General features: G+C 45.4%; 2 protein-coding genes across 6 annotated transcripts in view; both read right to left on the bottom strand.

The window, feature by feature from the left end:
- AKAP1 (A-kinase anchoring protein 1) overlaps nt 1-8,039 on the bottom strand; it is a 56,965-nt gene extending 48,926 nt beyond the window's left edge. The window contains exon 1 of one of the 2 annotated variants that reach the window (XM_007420373.3): nt 7,841-8,039. The gene's annotated coding sequence lies outside the window, so the exon portion shown is untranslated. The other variant, XM_007420374.4, reaches the window with a different exon arrangement.
- A 13,405-nt stretch (nt 8,040-21,444) lies between these two features.
- NF1 (neurofibromin 1) overlaps nt 21,445-26,678 on the bottom strand; it is a 197,765-nt gene continuing 192,531 nt past the window's right edge. For all 4 annotated transcript variants that reach the window (XM_088152397.1, XM_007420379.4, XM_025164948.2 and 1 more), the window contains one exon: nt 21,445-25,108. In XM_088152397.1, the coding sequence (XP_088008523.1) occupies nt 25,030-25,108 (79 nt within the window). In that variant the 3' untranslated portion in view covers nt 21,445-25,029. The remainder of the gene's footprint in view (nt 25,109-26,678) is intronic.

Genomic DNA, 26,678 nt, shown 5'->3' with positions numbered 1-26,678 from the left:
AGTTGCAGGGCGGAGCTTCATTCACATACCCCTGTGCAACAAAGTACAGCTTTGGAATCTAATCCTAGCACTGCAGCCCCATAATTTGGCTAACCATGGCTTAATACACCCCTATATTTGCACAACGCCCTGAGCCACGAAGTAGCCAACCATATTGTAGCTCAGTGTACTGTGCAAACCCAGTGAGGTGGTCAGTTTATGATTCAATGTATTGCAAGACTGTAGGCAACCAGATTGACTCAGTAAACCATAGTTTATTTAAAGCATGGGCAGGTTTGTTGAATGAACATGGGCCACAATAATATTGATTAGATAGCCCAACAGGCTGGCTTGGGGAAACAGTTGTTGGGGTGCAACATTGCTTCCTAGGAATATTTTTAATTGGATGTATTTTGCATGCCAGCATCACCACATTTACTCTCTAGAAAGCGCTAATACATCACAATTCCTGCAGCAAAATGCATTTCTGCCTCTTGGACATGGGAACCTGGGGAAAGTGCTTTTCCAAAGCTTTCACATCACAGAACATGCTGCCGCTGGAAAATATCCATAAGCCACCTCAATGTGAACCCTTTCATTAATTAATTTTACTCCCACTGATTAACTCTTTGTTGCTTAGGAATTCTGATGATTTGCACGCTTGACTTTCTGTCTAGTGCTTTGAATTCGATGTTTGAATAATTTTAAACTCTCCAAAGAAAACTTCCATTCTGAAGGACATTTTTTAAAGAAAGAAATTGTTCGTATTCCTGCATGCATATTGAAGCCTTAAAAGCTTTCTGTATTTCGCTCCAAGACGTCAAGTGGCAGCTTGCAAAGTTGGGAGCATTTCTAAATTCAGACGGAGAAATGCATCTTCCTCAAATATTAGCAGCGTTGGGGTAGAGAGAAGAAATTCCATCTTTGTACTAGCTTGAAACTCTCTCAATTGAACAGGCTGGTTAAAGATGAGAAGGACATCTGGATGAGCAACTTTTAAAGTGGTGTTTTTTCCAATGTTTGATTCCCAGTACGCATAATTGTGTGAGTTTTGCATTTCAATCTGTTTCTGTTATATATTTGTTTTAACCCAAATTATAGATAAGGAGAGTTGTACACCACTCAAAGTTGGTTGACTGGAGTGGCCTCTAAGCCTTGTACAGAAATAAAGACAAGTGGGCTAAGCTGTCAACACCACAAAGAGCTGAGCCTTCAAACACCTAAAAACATCATCAACTTTTGTGGACAACAGTGATTTGCTGACATAATTCCTCCTTGCTATAACCCTAACCCTTACATCACCAGTAAGGACACGCGACTTCACCAGGCTGGAATTCATAAACCTCTGCCATGTTTTGTCACATATATACCTAACATTAACTCATGGGGATAATGGGAACAGCAGTTGAACCCTCTCCCTCCTGGAAGGCACTGGGGAGAAGATCAATATCTACTAAGCTTCTACAAAGCCAAGCATAGGAAAATATTAACATCCACAGTTTAAATGTACAGCTGTTCATATACTCTCCAGTCTCAAAATTCAAGGCCGTTTACGATGAACATTTTATATATAACTAACTTGATAAACCAAATCAAATAAAAATGGCAGCCGACATTGCCCATTAATGTTTGCTGGAAGAGCATTCTCTTCAAAATCTTGGCGAGTTTTCTGCTGTTCTAAAGATCAACCAAGGACCAGCGTGCCTGTGCTACTTTGCAAATTAAAACAAAACAAGATAAACACATCATCAGTTTTATTGATACTCAAGAGTAGCTGAAGTAAAACTTTTGATCAGGAAAAAAAGCTTCATATAAATAAGACTGCAACCCAGTGCACAAGGACACATCAGATTTAAAGGGTTGTGTCCCATACTCGGATTAAATATATATGGAATTGCACTGACAAGGTGGCTTACTATCATACTAAAACAATTCAAAGCGTGGAAACTATTCTTTTCTGGAATAGCTGTAAGTATTTTAAGACTTATCAACTAGATTTCCCCCCCTTAAATTCAAATGTAAACCCAGAGATACTGTTTGTGCATTAAGCATGCCTAAAAATCTGTGTACTTTTAAAAAAAAAAGTGGTTCCTAGAAAGATTTGCTTGAAAAAAGTTTGTACCATTGTATTTCTAGTTTTGAGCAGTTCTACTTATCTATTTTTCTTAGCACTGCACTCATCCTGTTAAATTACATCTTACAAAGTTGTGTATTTCTAAAAATGAGAACATCCAGTGGAAAAAATGTAGTGGAAAATATTTTGGAATAGAGTTTGCTTTAGGAAGAAAAATGTCCCCCCCCCCCCCTTCACTAACTTGCCAGAAAATTGGCATTCAGCTGTAAGACCCCAAAGAAATATGACTTTGGTCTACATCACTCAGATTTTATTTCTCTTTCCCTTCCATTGCAAGCAACGAGGCGGTGTCATTGCCAAAAAATCATGAGTAGTAAATAACAGATAAACTGATTAAAGCCTTTGGAACTTCTAATGTAAGAACGCATATAAGGCAGGAAGGGGCTTAACTCTCTGTTGAGATCATACTAGATTAAAAACTAATGCAAACCAAATTTGTATTGTCATACCATGCCATGGCACGATTTGCTTAACTACAGTTTACCATATAAATTACCAAGTTCACACAATACACCAATCCCAAATGGAACAAACCATATTATGGTTTAACCATAAAATGCCCGTACTGTGCAAACCCAGTCCATGTGGCTACTTCATGATTCTGTGTGTGGTGGGAACCCAAAACATCTGGTTGTGTAAACCACAGTAATGTTAACAGTGGGTAAGCATATTGCGCAAACCTCAGTCTAGCCTACTAGGGGAAGCATGTAATATAAACTTAGCTTCCATGCAACGGTTCAACTGGGGAAGTATTAAGCAAGACAAACCATTGTAATCATCCATCTAGGATTCTGCATGGAAGGAGAACGTGCATAAAACAGACCTTGGATTCCTGTCCTAAATCTTAACCCTAATCCCAGCCTTCCCCAATCTAGCTAAAACCAAGTAAGTCACATTATGGGTTATTGTAATGCATCAACCCTGTCCCCTGGTCACGAGTGGGATTCAGACCTGAATAAAGAAAGGAAACGGCCTATCCAGAAGATTAAAAGAGAAGGACATCTGAATATCCTGTCCCCAATGGAGCTCCATTTGCAACGATGGATGTACAGTGCTTGGGCCTTTTCAACAGTAGCCGTCCTCTCCTCTGGAACAACCTGCCCCCCTACCAACAGACTACCATTTTCCTGGGGTATGCTCTGTCTGGGGTAGTGTTTGGGGGATGTCAAATTTGGGCCCACCCCAGCAGAGGGCACTATTATTGCACAATGCTATTTGGGTTTTGGTCCGTTTACATCGTACGCCACTCAGAACCAGCTGGAACGCAGCAGTGTGGATATAATAACCACTAAAAATGACGTTTCCTTGGCAGAAAATTAGGAGTCCGGGAAATTTACCTCCTTTCTACAAGCCACTGAACCCAGCTTGTCAGCACACTAGGATATAACTTGATCCAGTCTCAGGATTATAGATAAGAGCAAGAGTCAGCCAAGAGCCCAGCTCCAACACGTACTGAATCACATTTTGCAACATAAAATAAACTCTCCAGCCCTCATAGCTGCAGAGAGGAGAGGAAAGCCCGGGCCCACTTGCCCTCCTCCAAAGCTCTCCAGTTTTATTTGCTGATAGTCTCTGCTTCAGAGGAAGAACTGCCTCGTGGAACAGATGGTTATCTTGGCTATCGGTCACCCGTTTTGCAGAAGGGAGCCAAGATGGCAGAGTTTGGAAAGTCACATGGTTCACTAGCCCCAATTGCCTACATGCCTGTACATTCAGCAGAATTCACCCTCTCCTCCAAGGTGGATCAAAGTCACCTTCGCCCCATTCCAGATGGATCAATTGCACATTAGCCAAGTGGACAAGCTATGAGTTGCTAGAGAGGTCCACCCTTGGATTTCTCTGCCAGCTTCTTGACCCCACGGGCTGACCTATCACAAAATCATAGGAGGCAGGGGGTTTCTTCTCCTAACTACTACTAACCCAGCACTACAGTGTCTCCAGCTGTGATTGGTCAGCTGCTCTGACACCCCAGAGCTGAGCAAACCTTGCATAGGAGCAAGGATGAAGATTAAAGCCCATGAATATGTTTCTGCTCCAGCTAGGGAGATGGTTTTGCTGCCTTTGGCCCCCCCCAGACAAAAGGCAAGATATAAATGTAATAAACCACAACACCCACACTGTGTGATACAGGCTTGCAACCACTTCTGATCGAAATTATTTCCAAAGATATTTATTTAATCATCTAATACACCTGCCTATCTCACTGAGATGACCCTAGGCCTGTGTTCCTCAACCTTGGCAACTTGAAGACGTGTGGACTTCAGCTCAGAGTTGCCAAGGTTGAGAAACACTGCCTAGGCCATGCATTAAGGTTAAAACTGTAACATAAATCATAAAATCAATATTCCAAAAACTCAAACTTGTTTGCCAGAGAATGGACACTGGCATGGTGTAGGGGATTAATGAATGTCTCAGAGCGGAGGTCCAGATTCAAATCCTTACTTGGCCAAACAATTCACCTTGGGTCCAACAACTAAGCCTGACGTGTCCCACAGGATTGTTGTGAAGCTACAACAGGACAGAGATATGAAGCTTTGACCAACCTGAAGGAAAAAAGTTTCAGAAAGGCATTCAACACAACCTACTGCTTTGAAAATACTGGAGCACTTTGAAGAATGCTGTGCCTATACAACCTAGTAGCTAAACGCAGTTGATGCTTTGAGAAACAAATATCCAAATCCTGAAACAACTCTGCGCTTCCTGATTACCAGTCTTAAATACATCCATCTTTTGTCCTCAGCCTGTAAAATGGAATAATTCACAGCACAAAATGATTAAAAAAAACCAATGCTCTACTTGTAACAAAGTTTGCCTACTAACTTTACGTGTGCTGACCTCAATTCTTCTCCCACAATCTGTAAAATGGGAATAGCAGTCACCTACATTAAAAGTGCAGTGGGGGGTGAATTACAGAGCAGGAAAACTTTGAATATTCACTGTGTAAGAGCAATGTCTTTCAGGGGCCCTGTATCTCAGCTGTTTGGAATAGTGGTTAGAGTGGATTTGACTCTGACCAACTCAATTCTGAAATGCAGCTGATTCCCTTGTGCCAGTAACTATCTTTCATCCAAGCCTACTCAGCAGGGTTGATGTGAAGGGTGTACCATGAACATAATAAAGAGCTGAGGAGGAGGAATAAACATGTTGCATTCTTAAACACACATGCTAAAGTGAGCACAGAAGCTCAGTTCACACATGACACTAAATCACAAAATGGTTTATTTTGGTATAATACATTATATGAACCTAGCTGCTGTGGTTTGGGGCTTAACATGATGCACGAACCAGCCCAGATGCCTCAACAAACCATGGGTTAGCAGAACATGTAAACTCAGTAAGAGAATCAACACCAACAATCTCCTTCTCCAATGACATTATTCTTCACACAGCCTGGGGAACCAAATAATCACCACCGAGACGTGCCTGCAAGGAGATTAAAGTGTGCACATTGAAGACACCTGGACGTTGGGGAGGCATTCGGAAACACGATTAGTTAGCACAGTCCTTCAAACACACCCGGAAGTGCCTTAAAGGAACCTTGCCCTCTGCACACACCGAGACCTGGCACATGGTTAGGACTTGGCTTAATCAAAACCACCAAATGCAACTGTACTTTGCTAAGAGTTCATTTAATGGGCGGGGAGGAAGGGAGGTTACCAAAGCAGCATAACTTGCTTGGCCAAACCAGGGCTTCCCTTCCCTTCCCTTCCCCTAAACGCCTTCACGTCATCGTGCCCTTGCGAGATGAAACAGGCACATGGCAAAACTGAAGGGAAGCCCCGCTTTCGAGCAAGGCAGAAGGAAATGGCCTTTCTCAGCCCCAGCCTTGCTGGAGAGAAAGAAAGAGAGCACCCAGCGGGCGCAGAGGGTGACCTCTACCCACCATGGAGTCCTATGAGCACGGTCCTTTGGGGAGCAAGAGCGAACTAGGCCTTGCCAGAGGACCGAGGACCCGCCTCTTCTAGCCGAGGCTGGGCACCAGATCTTTCTGAAAGGCGAGGTCGTGTTTGACCTTGTTCCAAGGAAGTTTTGCTTTCTCACTGCAGAGGTTGCCTGTGGCTTTAAGATGAGGGCAAAAGGCATTTTAACTGTGTGCACCCACCACCACTTGCTGAAAAAGGACCCCGACTGGGGTTTGCAGGGACATCAATCAAAGCGCACACTCCCCAAAGCCACACATTTCAGACACGAACAGCAGCTTGCAAGCATCTTGGTATCTTAATTCTGACCCATGCTTGATAACTGAAAGAGCAAACCAGGGTGTGGCCTTTACTCCAGAGAAATGAGCACACCTCTCATGCTCCCACTTCAAAACACAGCCATGCCAATTTGAGCTCCTTTGCAGAGGTGGGGGGGCTCCCAAGCCAAGATACTTTACATCCAGAAAGTTTTTCAAGTATTATTTCATCCCTACTATCCATCTCACATCAGGCTGAGTCCCCCAGCGCAACAGCTGTCTGCACCGTTCACCCAGATTCTGTGCATCCCTTGAGAGTTCTCTGCAATTCTGCATTACGTGGCCTTTCTCTTCCACATGCTGAGTAACACAACAACCCTGCAGGGTAACCAACATTAAGTTTATACCCTACATGGAAGGAGCAAGGAAGAGAAAAAGCCATTCCAACACAGGCTAAACAGCAAATTATACTCTTTCCTTGATTCATAACACATGTTCTTAAGCCTCCCTAATATGCCACAGCCTCCCCACACCAGATTTATTACAACTCTCAGAATTTGCAGCCTAACAACACATTTGGAAGCTGACCTGGTGGGACAGGCTACCATAGTAATTCTGAACAGGGAAATCTTGGGTCTCTCTGTGTTAAGGTGAAGGTCTTTTTCAAATGTCCTGGAAAGCGGGGCATTTCAACCCCAACGTCAACCCCAGTTCACAAGCCCCAACTCCTTTACAGCCTGACAGATTCAGATCTTGGTTTGCGTGTCTTCCAGAGTTAGAGGTAGGCCTTAACAGCCTCCAGCTCTCCTCACTGGCGAGGGGCTAGTCGGGGCACCTGCCTGGGGAGAATCCTGAAACTTGTACAGCGCCTGGCACCCCACCTGGGGTGCAGCTGCAGAGCACAAAAGCGGACGGCTCTGCAGAGGGCAGGTATTACCGCCGGAGAAAGTGGCAGGAAGAAACATGTTCGCAGGGAGACGCGCCGAAAACGCCATAAAAGTGCAGCAAGGCACGTGGAAAGCGGAGGAATCAAGGACGCGTAAATGACAGAGTTGCCGGGGGGGAGAGGAGGGCGCCGCTGCCACCCCGAGCCCTCGAGGCGCCTCGGAGCCTCACACAGGGGAGGGCGAAGCAGCCCCGCGGGAGGGGAGACCCTCCGTTGGGCAGGGCCGGGCTCTGGGTCCCGGGGAGAGCCGGGGAAAAGTCGCACGGGAGGTCAGATGCGGGCCGGGGGGGCGGTCATCGGACACGGGACGCTGCGTTCTTACCTGCCAATTACCGCAGAGCAACCATCGGAACGCGCAACAAGAAAGCACCGCTTCGGGAGGTGGGCTAGCGGAGAAGTTAGCAACCATATGCGCGGGAGGGAAGAAAGATTCCCCCTTTGGGAACAACAGACGGTGGTTTGTTTGATCCGCCGGAAGCGCCAACAACCATTGTCACCCTCACAACCGCTGCCCACGCCGGTTTACTCTCCAGAAAGCCCCTCCCTTGGAGACTTGGCGCATGAGGACTGGCACCTTAAGCCTCCAGTGAAATCCGCTACTCACGATGCGTCCGGTGGAGCCGGCTCTCCAGCTGGTGCTGCTGCTTCTGCTCGCCGTCCCACCCCCGGTGCCGGTGCCAAGCCCCCGCGCGCTACCTCCGTGCCCAGCCCCTCCACCCGCCGCGGGCTGCTCAATTGTCCCCCCACGTGCTGCCGGACCGGGCCTCTCGGAACGCTGAGACATTCGACCGATATACACAACGCTCCACTCGCCCCGCCCACCGCTCGCTGAGCGTTTTCCCTGGCCCCGCCCTCCTACCCCTTTCTCGGCCGCAGCTCGCGCGAGAAGGCTACAGAGGCCACGCCCCCTTCCCTCAGCCTGGCGGGGCGAGGCCGAAGAGGAGAGAAAGAGAGCGCGGAGGGGGAAAGCCTCCGCCGGCGCATGCGCAGTCGGACAAAGCCGTTCCCCCTTTTTGCAACGTCATAAAGGGAGGGCTCGCGGACCGGAGCCTTGTTTATAAACAGTCCATCCGGAGCAACTTTCTGCACGATCGACGTGTAAATAAATGCGTTTTAATGCACTTTTTTTTTTTGTTTGGCGTAGGCGTGCACGTGTGTAAGCGTGCAAGGAGATTCCAAGAGCAGTTGAGCTTGGATCTGAAAGGATGCATTCGCGTGCGAGAGGCTGCTGCTTCCCAGAAAAGACTTCCTTCGGCTTATGCTGTTAAAAAAAAAAACCCTAAAAGTTTTGATTCCACTTTAGCGCTTGAGGCCTGAAGCAGCCGAGAGCGGCAGCGATTCTTGCAAACGTCGCACTGACCCTCGCGTCTTACTTTGCAAGGATCATCCGCACGTGGCGTTCGTTGCAGGGTTCTCTTAAAAGGAATGGGCCAGCCGTGGCTCCCAGGGGCTTTCGCGCGGTCCCTGGAGCATCTCCCCGCAACGTTGGAAGCCGGAAACTTCTGCAAGTCTAAAAAAAAAAACGTGTACAAGTCAAAAACAGGCTACTCGCAGATTTAAAGAAAAACCCAGAAGGTTGGCTACAAAAGCTACAGATACAGAAAATATAAATTCGATAAATAAATAAAAGAATGCAAGGAAAGGAAACCTGGTTCTGCTCATGTAGGATCATCTTCCCCTTATTGCCCTTTCTGAGTATTAGAGGGCTCAGCCTTGTCTTAAAACTTTAAAGGCGCTATTCCTCAACCTCAGGAACTTTAAGACGTGTGTATTTCAACTCCCAGAATTCCCCCAGCCAGCATGGCTGGCTGGGGAATTCTGGGAGTTGAAGTCCACACGTCTTAAAGTTCCTGAGGTTGAGGAACACTGTTTTAAGGTGGAACCATATATTTTAATGGGGATCTTGTAAAACCTTTGAACAGGGCACGCTCTCTCAGCCTGGCCTTCCTTGCAGGGCTCTTGTGTGGTGCAGCCGTAGCTCTCAGCCACTGGCAGTCTAGGTGGGACACCAGGTAAGCCCCTGAACTTTAATTGAGCCTCATTGCCGATGATAAATATATCAATAAACGGCTTTCTTGGAAGAAGAGGCCCTTTTAGGTTTCCATCTGGATAGGACCCAGGTTCTTTGACGGAGTAACTAGTAAGACCTGAAATGAAAGACTCAGAAACATACAGGACAGGAATTCTGCCTGTATTTATCTGGGAATCCCATTTAATTCAGAATCAAACATCCCACGGGACTGGCTGCTTTTAAGTCTGATTTAAACATGCCCTGATTATCAAAGCACTGAAATGGAAAACAGAAACTTGAGAATAAAAATATATATTTTTTAAAACCCACCCACAAGCAAAACCACAGTCTATCGTTTGGGAGCCTATTATGGCGCACAACCACTGTCAGTGCGTTTCTGTGTTTCCGATTTCAAGTATTTCCTCAGTAAAGGCAAAGTGTGGGGTGGTGGAAGGCAGGGACATCGGAAGGGGGATCCAAAAAGTCAAGAGGAGGGTTGCGATTGTGTGCATCACATCTGAAAAAGGGGCAGGGCTTTAAATGTGTGGTCTCTTGATGTCCTTGCAGATGCTCTTGCTGAAGGACGGGGCAAAACCAAATCGTAATTCCTGGTTCATCAAAAAAAAAAAATGGTGAATTGCAGCTCCGGGAATGCTTTCGATACCAAGCTGATGCTAAATCAAGTCGCACGGGATGGTCTCACGCTTCCTCCAAGGACATTTCCCAATGTTTGGGGCAGGCCACCCTCTGCACATCTGCCACGCAGCCTCTGTGAAGAGCAAATTGATGTTCTACAACAGGCAGAGAACCCTCATTACCAGCTCAGCTTTCCCCAGCCTGGAGTCCTTCTTTTGATTGGTTGGCCCAGAATTCCCAGGGTCCACAGCAGTTTGCACATAAAAAACTTCCATTGCACAATCCTGGATGCCATCTTGACTTTTTTGACCCCCTCTGCGCCACTCGCTTCGTTCAAAAGGGGCAGCGTTTTGATCATGCCATTGCGGCAACTGTCTTGAGTGCTTTGATCTCCCCCCACTTTGAGGACGCTCCTGCAGTGGTGGAAGGGACACCCTGCTGGAATCTCAGTGAGTAAAAATACACACACGACCTGTCTTCGAATGCTGCATTTCTAAGTGGGAAACTACTGTGCAAGCCATCGCAAGATGCTGGGCTATCATGTTTTAATTTATAAATGTCCAAGAGCCGCTTAATTCAAAAGCCACCAGTCAGAATTGGCTCCCTCTCCAACTGGCATCGTGTTTAGAGGAACGAAGTGGGAGAACAGAAGCAGGTCGGAAGGATTTTCGAGCATCTGGCTGTTGCCACAGGTGCCAAAGAAAGACGGGCATGGCTTGCTCCCTTTGCCTGCGGAATGCCGCCCTCCAGCCATTGAATCTTCCAGTGAGTTGGCGCTCCCTCCTCCCCTGAGCAGCAACTCCAGCCAGCATGGTCCATGGTGAAGGCTGCTGGGAGTTGTAGTTCAACCCCTTGGGAGGGAGAGATGGATTCCCCACCCTGGCTAGGGTGGAAAATGAGGAGCCTCTCTCCCCACCCTTGCAGGAAATAACTGCAGGATTGAGGTGCTCTGCAACACCATGATTGACCCAGCCTGCCACCAGTCCAATCCATAAACTTGGAGCTCTGGCTCTACGCAGTCATATCCGCTAGGTCAAAAATGACTCCTTAGGGAACAGAGTCCTTGCCATTTTCTCTAGGAAGGGCCTGGTATCCCATGAGCCTTTGTGCAAAGAGAGTACTGGTAGCCCCTTCCCCATTTGTCCACCGGGCTTGGGTGCTGCACCCAGCAGCATTGGGGAGGGGGGGTGTTCTGCACTGCCAAGCCTTGCATTCTGTAATAGGAGGGCTGCTTTTCTTTTCTTTTCTCCAGCCACTCTAGCGCTCTGGCTCTTTTTCTTGGAGGACTAAGTATGCAAATGAGCCATTTGACTGGGTGTATACTTTCCTACATGAAAGTTGACTTCATGGAGTTAGTTTAACCCTGTGCATGAATGCTTCTATTTAGGGCTAAATTAGCCCTGTGAGGTTAATTGAGGCCAAATGACCCCTGTTAGGTGTTCCCACAAAAAGTCCCACCTCCGTGACCCAGTTAAATTTGTTGTGGGAACAAGGCCACACTGTGTAGGTGTGATGTTCAGCTGGGTTTACAGCATGCTACTTCACAGTTTACTAAATAAACCAGTTAGGTGGAGTCATACAACATACTATTTGGAAACCATGTTTTGCAAACCATCAAGACTGGTTCACCCAACACACTAAAGTAGAAATAAGCAGATTCTGTTTTGGTTTAATACTGTAAATGCAGCCACTGACTCTTCACATTGGATGGGCTGTCAGGATTTTTAACCATGGTTTGATGTCTAAACTTCATTTGGTGTAGCCTGTGTATGACCCATACCACCCAATTCTGTTATTCAGCAAACCATAGTTAATCCAACAATGGTCCAGTGCAAAGTATAATCTCAGCCAGTGTGCATCTGAAAGGAACAAATGGGGTGTGCCTATACAACATGCTAACCTGGTTATTGAATCAGCCCATTTTCTGAATCACAAACTAACCCAACAGCCTTAGTTCACTCTAGCATGTTAAGCCAGAAAAAGAAGTCAAGTTTAATACAAACTAAGGTTAATACACAGTCTAACATGTTTAAGTGTATTGAACTTAGCCAAATTTCCCAAATCAGGGTTTCTCCACCATGGGCCCACCCCAGAAGCTCCGTTGGGACTTCTTTTGCATCTTTTTGGAAAGCTGTTCCGAAGAGTCTTCAGGTTCTCATTTGCTGGCAAGTAGATGAGGGTTGGTGTCTGGGGTATCTTTATTATTACTTTATTACCCTATTAAATTACTGCTTGCTGGTTTATTGATTTTATGTTGGATTTAGATTTTACTGGATGTTGGGGTTTTTTTTTTTTTTGCAGTTTATGCTGTTGTGAATCAGTTCAGTTTGACAGGATATAAATATAATTCCCAAAAAAGCAAATAAATAAAATCAAGGCAGCAGCTCGTAGATTTCAGGATGGATCTCTCCGTTACTTGTGAGCAAATGAAAATGCCATATACTGGATTGGGACCCTGGGCAGGGAAAGCATGAATGTAACCCCTGGTTGAATGAGAGCCAGTTTGGTGTACTGTAGTGGTTAAGGAGCAGGGCTAGAAACCAGGAGATGGCGAGTTCTAGGCCTGCCTCAGACGTGGAAGCCGTCTGGGGGACTGTCTCAGCCCAACCCACCTCACAGGGTTGTTGTTGTGGGGAACATAGAAGGCAGGAGGATTAGGCATGTTTGCCACCTTGAGTTACATGTATAAAAAGGTGCGTTAAAAATGTAATAATAATAACAGCAAGCTTTAACACCATCAAACAACGACACTCGCTCCTTGGGAGGAAAGCTATGGCAAACCTAGACAGCATATTAAAAAGCAGAGACGTCACCTTGCCGACAAAGATCCGCATAGTCAAAGCTATGGTTTTTCCGGTAGTAATGTATGGCTGTGAGAGCTGGACCATAAAGAAGGCTGAGCGCCGAAGAATTGATGCCTTTGAACTGTGGTGCTGGAGAAGACTCTTGAGAGTCCCCTGGACTGCTAGGAGGTCAAACCAGTCAGTCTTAAAGGAAATCAACCCTGATTGCTCATTGGAAGGATCGATAATGAAGCTCAAGCTCAGATATTTTGGTCACCTAATGCGAAGAGAGATCTCTTTGGAGAAGACCCTGATGCTGGGAAAGACTGAAGGCAAAAGGAGAAGAGGACGGCAGAGGACGAGATGGTTAGATAGCATCACTGAAGCAATGAGCATGAAACTGAGCCAACTCAGGGAGGCAGTGAAGGACAGGAAGGCCTGGCGCAATATGGTTCATGGGCTCACAAAGAGTCGGACACGACTTAACGACTAAACAACAACAACAAATGGATAATTGATGTGGCAATACACTGTAGTAGAATAGAAGACAAAAAATTGGAGATCACAAAGTATCAAGATCTGAAAACCAAAGTTGAAAGATTATGACATAAACTGGCAGTGGTGGCCCCAGTGGTTATTGGCACACTGGGTGCCATTCCAAAAAACTTTGGATGGCACTTAGAAAACCTGCGCATTGACAAAATGTCCATCTGTCAATTACAAAAGGCCACCCTGTTTGGATCTGCACATATACTATGCCGATACATTACGACATCCTGGGTGGGTGGAAAGAACTCGATGCAAATGAAGGCCAACGCCAGCTACAGAACTGGCAGCTGTGATTTCACGTTGTTGGGAATATTAATATTAATAATGATAAAAATAAAGAGATTTGTCCCATAGCTATCTGGCTGTGCCCAGCAACCTCCACAGAGGGTCTGGAACACACAGAACTGGACAAGGCAAGAGAGTGTGTGTGTCAAAGTGTGCAAATGAAGGCTTTGGCATTCCTTAGCTAATCTGTTCACGCACACACACCACTAGCAGGGATATACTGTAGTTTGAACAGTTGGTAAAGCAATTTTCTTCCTCTATTTCCTTGCCTCCTTTTCAAATGCTTTCTTTTCAAGTGCATTAGCAGAACACCGATGACCACGGTGTAGGTGAACGAGGCAAGAGGCAGCACAGAATTGGCACCAACAGTGGCTGAGTTCACACGACCCATCAAACTCCTGGATTTCGGCTTATTTATTTTATTTATTTATCAAACTTATCCCCGCCCATCTCCCCCCAATGGGGGACTCTGGGTGGCTTACAGCATATTAAAACAATAAATAAATATACAATTAAAATTGATAAGAAAACACATTTACACAGAGTAAAAGGAAGAGGAAAAATCCAGGAGGCCAATGGAAGCAACACCAGGCCTCTAGGGGGCTAGTCTGATGACCTCCCTCCCCACCCCAGGCCAGATGGCAGAACCAGGTCTTCAAGGCCCTCCGAAAGGCCAGGAGTGAGGGGGCCAATCGCATCTCTGGGGGCAGAATGTTCCAAAGGGCGGGGGCTACTGCAGAGAAGGCCCGCCTTCTGGACCCCGCTAATCGGAGTTCTTTTGCCGAGGGGATCCGGAGCATGCCCTCTCTGTGTGATCGGGTGGGACAGGTTGAAATTGTGGGGGAGAGGCGGTCCCTCAGGTAGCCTGGCCCCATGCCACGTAGGGCTTTAAAGGTGATAACCAACACCTTGAATTGGACCCGGAAGCAAACCGGTACCCAATGCAGCTCACGGAGCAATGGTGTTATGTGGGTCCTTCTTTGGACCCCAAAAACAGCTCACGCGGCTGCATTCTGGGCCAGCTGAAGCTTCCAGATACTCTTCAAGGGTAGCCCCATGTAGAGCGCATTGCAGTAGTCTATCTGGGAGATAACAAGGGCATGAGTGACCGTTCGAAGGGCATCCCGATCCAGGGAAGGGCATAACTGACGCACAACCCAGAGCTGTGCAAAAGCCCTCCTGGCTGCGGCTGCCACCTGCTCTTTGAGCAGGAACCGTGAGTCCAGGAGGATCTTCAAATTACGCACTGGGTCTGTCTGGGGCAGTGCCACCCCATCCAGCACCAACAGTGACAATGTCCCGGATACAGAGGAGCCATTAACCCACAACCACTCTGTCTTACCAGGATTCAGCTGGAGCCTGTTGTTCCCCATCCAGACCCTTACAGCCTCCAGGCACCGCCGGAGGGCGGTCACGGCATCACTTACCTGAACGAGGCAAGAGGCAGCACAGAATTGGCACCAACAGTGGCTGAGTTCACACAACCCATCAAACCACAGTTTGTATCCTGGATTTCAGCTTAGCTTGTTACGCAAATCCAGCCAATGGTAGTTTATTTAAAATGCCACCGTTTTTTTAAAAATGGCTTGAACACAGCTTGTGTTCACACATTTGAAACAATGGGCTTTTGTTAGTTTCGGCTTCACGTCTGAATTTAGGCCAATATGGTTTATTTCAGCAGTTCTCAAACATTTGGGTCTTGGGACCCCTTTACATTCTTAAAAATGATTGAGGACCCCACAGAGCTTTGGTTTATGTGGGCGATATCTATGGATATTGATTGTGTTAGAAATTAAAACTGAGAATTTTAAAATATTTGACTTTGCTGACCCCTGAAAGGTTCTCAGGGACCCCCAGCGATCCCCAGACCACTCTGTGAGAACCGCTGTTTTATTTCTACCGTGGTTAAAGAAATTGCAGGCAAAGAAGCAGATTGGACCACACAGAAAACCCCAATTGATTTGCAAACGGTCCTTAAAAAACACAAGCGTAAAAATATGTACACATTCAGTTCTGTCTTTCATCAATAAAGAGGTGCCTTTTACTTGATTTGTATTGGGGAACCTCAGTCTCCTTCTCAAGCCGCCTCTTTGACCACGGAGCTACTGAAACACGGATTCATTGCCTTCTCTTGGCCCAACTTACCTTGCAGAGTCGGCGTTGCTCGGGTACAATGAAGGAAGTCGGAGAAATTGTGGAAGCTAAATGCAACAAATAAATAGTATTTTGCTCCTGTCCGTTAAGGAATGACAGGAAGAGCAAAGCCTTGCATTTTCTTCCATCTTTGCCAATGGGGCGTGTGGTAAGGCTCTCATTTGGCTTCCGTCCACCAGAGTTTACTCGCTCTGCGTTGAGATTTTTTTTTTTAAGTCAGCAACATTAAGTCTCAGCTGCTGGGTGGAAGAAAAAGAAGAAGGGAACGCGCGTGTTCAAACAGGTCAAGCCAGAAACAGGTGTGCCAGAAACCCTGTTTTGAATGGTCTCCTTCAGTTCCGGAAGAGGGTGAGGGCAAGTCACGTCTGCGCTCCTGCCAAGAAAGCAACATGGATGTGTCTGTAGGGCAGTGTTTCCCAACCTTGGCAACTTGAAGAGGTGTGGACTTCAACTCCCAGAATTCCCCAGCCAGCACAGCTGGCTGGGGAATTCTGGGAGTTGAAGTCCACACCTCTTCAAGTTGCCAAGGTTGGGAAACACTGCTATAGAGATACCAGGAACTGGCTGAGATTTTACCTTACAAGAGGTGCTCCTGAACAGGGTGTGTCTGAAACCTCAGAGATCTAATGCTCAGCTAAAAGTTGGGGAGATCCCATTTGGAAAAACCCAGCTCCTAGGTTATTGGCTGTGCACTTAAAAAGCTCATATTGCACACTTCAGCCAAGGGGGGGAGGGGGGGGAGGCCTTGCCCACAGGCTGACAATCTGAAAGGCATGATGCAGGATAACAACTCAGGAGTCCCATGGGTTGGACTACTGCAATGTGCTTTACATGGGGCTGCCCTTGAAGACCAACAGGAGTTGCAAATTAGTCCGGAATGGAGCAGCCCGGCTCTTGGTAGGTAGCTGCCAACCCATGTTCCAGGCCCTGCACTGGCTTCCTATTAATGTCCACGTGCAATCCAAAGTTTTGACGGCTTGCTTAAAAGTTTCTGAACTTTAAGAGCCTACGAGGCGCTGAGGGATTCCTCGGAGGACTCCTCCACTCGGTTCTGAGTTGCCTGATGGCGAGTTTCTGGGAGAATCTTTTCGTCGTCTCCCATTTCCACGAGATGAACAGGAGGAAGGCTGCAAACGCTGTTTCTCCGTTGCAATCCTGATTACTGGAACTCCCCGCCCCTTGAAATCCAATCAGTTTCTACCTCGTTCTGCTTCAGGCAATGATTCATGACAGAATTGTTTCAGAGGGCCCTTGAGGTATAGATATTGCTCTCTAGTTTCAGAGTTTGGGGGTTAGTGGTTTTATGATTTTATCTGTGGCTTAATGTGGGCAGATGGCTATTTATATAAATGTAAGCGTACTGTGGACGTTTTGTTGTGATTGCATCCCACCCAGAGTCTCGTGATTGTGGTTGGCAGAAATAAACATCTCAGGTTGGCTTTATACAGTCAGACATTAAAAGAGAAAACTTACCTGCATGGGGGTTTAGGACCCAGTGGGCCCCCCTACCTGGAGTTTATGCACCCACGTGTAGGAGCCCTCTGAGATCACAGATTCATGCCTAAATCTTCCTGCTTAGGGGCAACTGATTTCCTTCAGAAGGTGGCCAGCAATGCAAATCCTATCTAGCTAATGGGGCTTTCCCCACTCCAGTATACAAGAATATATGTCCTAGAAGTTAAACTTTTTTTAAAAAAATCCAATTTACTGCCAAATTTTGACTGTCCTATTACTTCTGGGACCCTCTGTCTATATGACAATGATTCCAAGCCAGTGGTTTGGCTGTTCAACCAGTAATCCTGGATGCCGGGGGCCCCTTTGCACCCATTAGCCTTCTTTTCCGATCTTAGGTTATATGCATTTCTTTAATAATAACTATAAAACAAATTGGCTGGCACATGCCAAGGACTCCAGAATCACCTTTTTTGCAGGAGCTTGGGCCTGCCATAGGCATCCTGTTGGTTGCAGACCAATGTTTTGCTTGGTAAACAGGAGGGTGACAAAGGTGAATGGTATGTGTGGGTGACAGAGTGCATTAAAGGTCTAGGAGAGGGTGGGTCCCATGGCAGCTTTCTTGTGAGACCACCCACCACAAACTCTCACGGTTCAAAATGCGCCCACCACACTGGCTTACTAAGGATTAAGTCCTAGTTCCATTCAGTTCAGTGAGAATTTGACTTCTGAGTAGACATCTTTGGCGTTATGCTTTTAAATCTATTCTTTCAACGGACTGCTGCAAAAACGAAGAATGGAAAGAAAGGGGGATCTTCTCGGCCGACTTTCACCTCTTCCAGGGCTGGTGGGCAAATTCCCAAACGAGATGCTTGGCTGCAACTCCTGCTGGGTGCAATTGCCTGAAAATGCCCCCGGGGTCTGTGTGTGGACCAGAAGCTCTGAGAGACAGGTTGGGCCTGAGGCTGGCGCTCGCTCGGCAGCGCATGCTCCTTGTGATTGATTGATTGATTAATATCAGGTTGGGCAAGGAGTCTGGCTGGCAGGTAGGCATGGGGGCGGGCGGGGAAGAATACTAGCACTCTCTTGGAGGTTGAGGCTGACAGCATTAGCCTTCCTATGATGTTTTTCTTTTTACTTTTATTAAACTTCATTACCTTACAATTAATGTTTCTTTTAGAAACATAGTAGTTTGAGGTATTTCGTAAACATAGTAATGTAACCACAGTGACCATACGTCCTTTACTATAAAGTACAGTCCTTTAATTTATTTTCTTTGTTTTGCTCTCGAATTTTCCTTTGTAAAGCAAAGTTATGAACATAAACCATTTTTAAAAAATCCTTATGAACTTCAGATTTGCCCCTTTTTCAGGTTGGTCCTTAATTTTTTCCAAGAAAATATGGTCACTGTAAATATAGCTAACTACATAATTATGATTTTAAAAACTGTACAGTATAAACCGCCCCCCCCAACTTGATATATTTTTTAAAAAGTGACAGGGTGAAGGAGACATAGACGTTTGGGAACCAGCAGAGGGCACTGTAGACTTGCAGTTTGTGCTATTAAGTGCTTCGCTACATCGGTCTCCCAACTTCTACAATCTCCTCAGAAGAAACCTCCGCTTAGGAGATGCTCAAGCAGACTTGAGAGTGCAGATCCACTGGTGCTCACTAGAGTTCCCCTTCACAACATACTAGATTTCCAGAAAGCTGGTTCTATTCCATTAAGGTCTACCTTTAAGCATGTTATGTAGACATCTCTGCCATAGACATAAGCTTGAGGCTGTCTAGAAGTCTCTTGGAAGCCTGTTTCTCCAAAGCTTACCCAGTTCAAGAGTTTCAAAGGAAAATGGCCCTGAACTTCAGCCCCTTGACTCTGAAACTTGCACTGCCTGGGAGAACTTAGTCGGATTTGCTAGTTGCAGCTGGTTGGGACAACAGAGGGAACCTTGTCCCCAACCTGGAAGCAGGGAATGAAAGCCAAGTTCAACCCAACCCTCCACCTACTATCCCGTGCAGCTGCGCTATTAGTAAGCAGTCCAGAGAGACAAACTCCTCTTATGCTTTGCATATGGAGAGTGTTCCATGATCTCTCCCACAACTGGTGTGTTTGCTGATCCTGTAGGTAAGTTACCCTGGGAACTTTTATAACAAAGAACAGAATGAATATTTAACACACACCCCTTTTTTAAAAAAAATAGTATCATAAAACAGCAGGGAAAATTGTAGTGTCGATCGCAGGCTACAAGTTTGTAAGCTTCAGCTTTTCCTATTTCTTTTTAAACCAGATAGTTAGTCCTGAATTTATTCCATTACTGAACAAATAACCCATCTCTTTACTGAACTTCATGAATGGAGTTCAAGGTGCTTAACAATAGAAACAAAAGTGATTTAATTAAAAACAAAAATAAACTATTCTTAAAAGAAAGGCAGAATCAATTCATAAAATTCATAAAAAGGAGCCCAGTGATGTCAAATCTTGTAGTACGTGTGACCCTAATTCAGCCTGGTGCCTCCAGTTGTGTTAGGGGTTACAATACTGAAGACTGTAACTTCAGGATTTCTACACTCCCATGACATCTGGAGGGTGCTGGATTGGAGAACGCTGTCTTTGTTCCTTGTCTGAGATGAGAAACAGACAGTTGTCCAGTTGTAGTAACTATTAATTAGTAGCAGTAGTAATTATTACTACTATTACTATTATCAAAGTATTTAATCCCTCCAATTTCAGAACTGAATCTCAGTCCTAAATGCCGAGAATAGGATTAGAACAATTAAAGATAAATAATGGAGCAGTCCCCAATTCAAAAGTGATTTGAATTTACATTTTTGAAGTAAAAATGAAGTACATACATGAAGTGTATGTGTGTACTGTATATGTGTGAGGGGAAGAACACTTATTTGAGAACATGATCTCTGCATGATCTATGTCTACACAGATGTATGCACAGACAGCCATTCTTCCAGTCGCCCAACCATTAATCTGCAAGTCTGCAGAGCTCACGCACGCATTGCCTTGCACGAGTACAGGTCTGTAGACACTGGGAGAAAAAAAATCCAGTCTTCAAAAGAGAGTCTCTGAATGGGAAGTAGTAAGGTTTATAATACATGGTGTTAAGTTTATAGTACACAGCATTGCTTCCTTTAAATGACAGAACGCAACAGCAGGGAAGAAGGAGGTCATACATTAACCGTTACTAAACACTAAAGATAATCAAATCTTGTTATGTTATACATGTACAGCAACTAACTGCTTTACAAAAAAGCAAAATAATACAATATATTGTCACATGTATTTACAGTATAGTAAATATACTTTTTTCTGTCAAATTTTACACAAAACTATTTACAGGGTGAATATACGGCATTGAAAAAAAGTATGTGGCAAATGCAAAAAGTGAGTTCTGTTAAAGTCTGTTGCATAACATTAAGACGTGCTTCATCGGGGGGGGGAGCAGGGGTGCAAAATTAAAGCAGAAACAATGTTGAGATGGGGTGGGGGAAAAGCATCTCTAGCCCCCCACAAACAGATTAGGAAAAGAGCACCAGCCATATTCTCAAATATTCAGTCCTGTAGCACGTGGATTTTCAAATGTTTCCTGGTTATGGAAAATAAAAGGACACACATCCAAGCAGAAACCACGGATGGTTTTAAAGGGATTTTTATGCACACAGACAAAAAAATGCATCACGTTTTAAATTCAAAATCAAGGAAAGGTGGCAGGAAAACATGAGGAAAAGAAACCACAATGTGCTAAATATTTACAGTACTTCAACAGCACACTCAGAGACTATGCTTAAACGAGGAGTGTCCAATTTAATTTTTTTTCCCCTTAAAGTTCTGACAATTCTACACTGCAGGACAAAAACGTCTCGGTTCTCGTGATGCTGAAATCCCACTGGGATTTGTCAGTTGTAATACAGTCAAGTTTCTAGCCCTCTCCGCCAATGCCTGCTGGTAACCAGGACTTGAGAAGTGCATATTCACATTATGTTTGCACAGACAGCAGACGTTCTACTCTCTAGCACGTTACACGGGGACGTTTTGTTTCATGGATCTATCTTTTAAAAAGAGAAGGCACATGGATACTCACAAATCAACCACCCGCTCAGCAAAAGACACACCTCCTTCCCCATCCTGTGCTCGTTATCGTATTTTGGGAGGCAATCTTGACTTGCTAAAGTATCTCACCCCCCATGCCCCCGCCAACTTAAAAAGAGAGAAGGAATTGTTTAAAGCAGGGGGGCACTGGAGGGCCCACCGCCCGGTGGAGCTGATACGAAGAGGGGTGAAGACAAGAAAACGTGGGAGGAAAGGGTCTCAGCTGGGGGGCAGAGGAGAGGATGCTCCGCTCCCCTCCCCAAAGTGGAGGGAAGCAACAGTTAAGGCACTGAGCAACTTAGACATGAAGGAGATAGTTTTGATAGGAGGGGGCACTACCCCTGCCCCCTTGGGCAGGGAACAAGCATTTCCAGGGTGGCTGGAAGGGCAAAGCAGGGACATTGTTCATGGACTGGTTTAGGCTGGCCTCCCATTAAACTGCCAATTGTAACCTCTGGGGTGGCCCGTCCAGTGACTCAGTTTTTGAGGTTGTCAAAGTGGTCCCCAGCATGACTTTTCTATCAGACTATTTCAAAGGTGCATCATTTTGGAGGACTGATAAACTGGAGAGGCTCATTAATTTCGACACAACCTGGGTTTATTCGGCCACACAAGTCTCGTAGCGTTTTAGAAAGGAAGAGATAGATTGCGACCAAACATTCTCTGGGATGGGCTCAGAGGAATGGGTCAAGCTTAAATAAGTCACGCTTTTGGCTGGGTTCATACATCACGTTCAATCCTAAACCCAGATTAAGAAAACATTGTGGCTGTGTTCCCGTAACAGGCTCAAACACACACATATAGTTTAAAGCAGCGTTTCTCAATCTCAACTTTTAAGATGGATGGACTTCAGCTCCCAGAATTCCTCAGCCATCATGCTGGCTGAGGAATTTTGGGAGTTGAAGTCCACCTGTCTTAAAGTCAAAGAGGTTGAGAAATATTGGTTTAAAGTGTTGGCTGAGCTCACCCAACACACTAACATACTGGCTGGCTTCCTGAACCACAAACTGCCCAGACTTTGTGTTGTGTGAACCCATCTTGTTTCTACTAAGGGGAGACACAGCTACATGCCATGGGGCACATGTCTGGGTGCATTCATACTGCTATTCCTCTGCGATGCATGTTGCTCCCCCCAAAACCCCTCTCCCTCCCACCCCTTTCCTTTGTAAAGCTGAGCCTAACAAGAACTTCAGAAGGTCCCCTAACACTTGGAAAAGGCTACCCTTTCCTGCCACAGGTGAAAAACTTCCCAGCTGCGGTGCTGCTGCACAGGGACCACAAAGATGCTGCAATAAAACTGATTCTAAAAAGAAACTTAAAACATTCCTACAACTAGCCTGAATCTGCGCCTCTTAAAAGTTTCTTGGCTGAAGACGTTCTAAAACCAGTTTTAGCAACTAAAAGAGCTAAATTGGCTGGAGATTCTTATTTTTGGGTTGGCAGAGAAAAGGAGGAGAGAAAGCAGAGGGCTTCTTCCCAAAACCTTTTGGAGTAGGACTTTTGCTAATCCCAACATCAACAGGCAACCTAGAGACTGTATCAGTCTAGATATAATGGACTACCTCTAGATGTATTGGACTACAAGTCTCAAAATTCCTAACCGACACAGCCAGCATGTCTCATTCTAAAGGGGGAACAGTTTGGCCTCCTGTTCTGAAGCATAATATGGCTTCACGGTTTCCAGACAAAGCCAAAGATCCTGTTGGCTGGAAATTCTAGGAGCTGCAGCCTTCATACATCTGGAAAAGGTCAGACTAGGATAAGGGGCCCTTTTGGAATAAGATGTTTGGCTCTTAGATGGAGCCATCTCTCTGGGTGTGGGTCAGGCTATGGAATGGGTGTAGGTAACCGGGCAGAGGTCAAAAGGATTTTGGGGCCTTTCTGAAGAGCCTTCTTTGACTGCCAGGGAAATTTCCCCAACTCACCAACATCTGTTGGCATTCAATGGTAATCCACTTGGCTTCCACCCTTCCACACAATTGATTTGGCATGCGGTTGCAACATCTGTGTGGTGCATGGAGAGATTTTGGCAGAGTAGATGTAACTTGTCCAAAATATCTGATTTGGCACTACAACACCCATCACAAAGAGAACAGGCAAGAACCCAAATGCAGATGGGTCCTGGGACAGCGTAGGGCCTTCCCTGGGTATAGAAATCTTCACTTAAAACTTGAAGGAACTTCCTCTTCAATCTTTTCCACTCGCACTTCAACTGAATTCATTTCGTCTACAATTCCAATGGATCAAGAGAATCCTTTCTTCCCCAACCAACTTCTTTGTAACTCTTCTTCTTGGCTTGGCAGACAGTTGGCATTTGACACTGTATTCACAGCCCCCCTCCCCCAATGTCACAAGATTAAATAGTTCTTCTCTGTACTGATACAATGAAAGCAATATTTTTATATACATAAAGACACACTACATTTTGAATGAATTGCTAATAACATGCTACTTGACAATAATAAATCTGGACCTTCATTGTACCATCTCTGAAAGATTTAGCTGTGGAATTTCATTTACTGAAAGTCCCATTTAAAGTTCATCACAGGAGCCTGGCGGGTATCTATATCTATATACATGTAGGAGTATGATTTTCAACAGTTCGTTCATTTCAATTTTTTTCTCTTTAAAATCAAGAGTAAATGCTTTCCAAATCCAGACAAATGGAGCCCTTTTGGACAAAGGCAGCATGGTAAGGTTACAGTTTGTGTTGTCGGCTGGGGCTTCTCAAATCTTGGCGGAAAGCAAGTGTCGAAATCTCAGAGAAAACAGCAAATCCAGGATATTCCACCTTCTTTCAGCCATAAAATTCAGGGGAGGGTCACGGGCCAGTGCTTTTCTCTGTTTATTACTACTACTTTAGTGTGATGTATATGTAGCATAGCAAGGGAGGCATCAAGAAATGTTCTATAAAAGCACTTACCATAATCTAGGTCAGCCAGAGGTGTGTGTGCGTGCAGGTATATAGGCAAAATTTATCTAGGGAATCTAAAAAACAAAGTGGTGAAAAGTTTAACCAAACTCAAAGAGTTTGTCTAAATTCGCACAAGGTGCTATTTTTGGAAGCATCAAAGGATGCACCATCTCCCGAAATCTCCAGACAATTAAATAAATTTCTGGGCTATCTTGACACCGTAAAGTGTGTTCCCCTCTGGTTAAGCCTTCAGCATTGGAGTTGGGCTCAGAAGACCAGTAAAAGGAACTCCACAGCTAAAGAGGAAGCTAAGCTAAGCAAATTTATTGGCCCAAAAAAAATCTCACTAATGTGCAAACAAGATTGAATATCAACACTTAAAAAAAAAAAAAAAAAAAGTAGACACAAAACAAGCTGTAAAAAACAAAAAAAAACAAGAAACCCATCAAAATAAGACCCCAAATTACAAAAAAATGAAGCTATCCGAAGTGAGATGCCCATGATTTCTGTCTTCGGATATAATCACCACCACTTCTGCCTCAAGTTCACTTTCTCCGCATTCCTCATGTAGTTCCACTCATCAGCTCTGAAATCACTGGTTTGAAAATGATCAGAGGAGGAGCAAGTTAAAAAACAAAGGCAGCTGTATGAAATCGAAGTGAAAATCCAAAATAAATTTACAAGAACTGTTTCAAAAGTTAATTGCCTGGCACCATGTCTGACAGGGGTGAGGAGGTGGGAGGATCCAATTTAAGTGCGGCATGATGGTTTGCGGAAGTGAGGGCCGGAGGGCAAAGGTCAGGTCTTTTTAAAAAAAAAAAAAGAACAGAAAAGGAGAAAGCTTCACACCATCTTCTTAATGCTGTGGCGCTTGAAACTGCCGGTGCTACGTTGCTTCTGCACTTGGCTAGCTGAGCCATGGCGAGTCCTTCCACTGTTGGAGTGTGCGGTAGTTGGAGAAAGTTCCACGTTCTCCTTGTCGATTCCTTGGGGGTAAAAACATCAAGAAGGAAAAAGCCACCAGTGGGCAAATTAATGTTAAAACTTTGGCCGTCACAGGATGATATGAAGGTTGAAATAAGGTTATCTGGCTGCATCAAGGTCACAAGGATATTTCAAATGGGGGTGAGGGGAAGGAAGGAAGGAAGGAAGGAAGGCAGCATGCTCTTTTGGGAGGGAGGGAGGAAACAGAGAAGGGAGGAGAGAGGGAGGGAGGGAGGGAGGAAGTAAACAGAGACAAGGGAGGGAGGGAGGGAGGAAGGAAACAGACGAGGGAGGGAGGAAACAGAGGAGGAGGAGGGAGGGAGGAAGGGAGGGAGGAAGGTGAAGCTAGAAGTGCCGATGGAGCTGAACTGAACTGGAAGGCAGCAGGGACTCAAACACCCCCCACACTGTGGAGTCTTTGGGGTTCTCTGAGCTTGGTGGTTTTCTTGCAGATGTTTTGTTACCCATCTGCAAGAAAACCACCAAGCTCAGAGAAACCCAAGGACTCCACAGTTCAACCCTGAGCTACAGATATTCTCTTCTATGGGTACTCTCCATGCGCTTGGGGTCCAATGTCAGCATCCTGCTGGCTGCCTATAATGAGTAGCTCAGGCTCCCTGATATCCAGGGAGTTCCAGGGAGACGGATTGTATAACCTTTAAATGTAGATATATATGGAAGAATAATCCTTGTGACTTGCAAGACCAGGCTCTGGGAGAGGAGCAGTTAAGAGGCAATAGGGGTGCTTAATGTCTTGAGCGTAAAGGCCTCCATGTCCCCCTTAAGATGGGGAGAAGCAGCCCTATTTTTCAGTGATTTAAAGGGCATGGGTTTTGCCCCTATTTCCATCCTTAAACCCTTTCCAAAGCTCTTCTCCCCTAAACAGGGGAAGATCAACCCAGTTTAGGGGGGATTTAAAGGGTGAAATGGGTGGCTTGCAGAAACATCCCAAACATTTGCCCTTAAACCAGTCTCCCAGAAAATTAAAATTCTTGGTTTGTACAGTGGGTTGAAGACACTTATTTGGCTCCTAGTAACTCTTCCACTTCACACATCTCAGAAGCATGAAAAAGGATGGACATTATGTTCCCACAGGGAAGCTGTAGGTACTCTGGGAATGCTCTGGGGAATGCAGATGGTGTGCTGGGGGTCACTTGCAACTCCTGGTTGTCCCTCCTGATCGTGGAAAGCCTTTGGCAATTCAGTCAAAAGCCAAAAAGGGAACTGGACAAAGTAGAAACGTGAAGGCCAAGGGATCTCAAAAACAGAAGCTGGCCAAGGATAAGGCTACCTTAAATATCTAGACGCAATATGGCTCATTTCATTCAGTTTACTGTGTACCATGAACCCAGTCAACTAAACCTAGCATTTTTTTCAAAACAATTGTTTACAAACATTTAAGGGTTAAGGACCTTTAACCTCATGCTACCTGGGACATTAATTCCATCTCACAGTATCCATTCCAGAGGACATGAGACTAGAGAAGACTACTTGAAATGCTCTCCTACCCTATAAACCTGTCTCAACTCCTAAATAGGACAGGGAAAACTAACATCATTAACACAAAGAGGC

This window comes from Python bivittatus, unplaced genomic scaffold (genome assembly GCF_059951505.1).
Source record: "Python bivittatus isolate LINGU-HERP-01145 unplaced genomic scaffold, Pbiv_v1 ctg000690_np1212, whole genome shotgun sequence".
In the NCBI taxonomy this organism is placed as follows: domain Eukaryota; kingdom Metazoa; phylum Chordata; class Lepidosauria; order Squamata; family Pythonidae; genus Python; species Python bivittatus.
The sequence above is the reverse complement of the archived record's forward strand: the minus strand, read 5'-3'. Positions and strand labels throughout refer to the sequence as shown.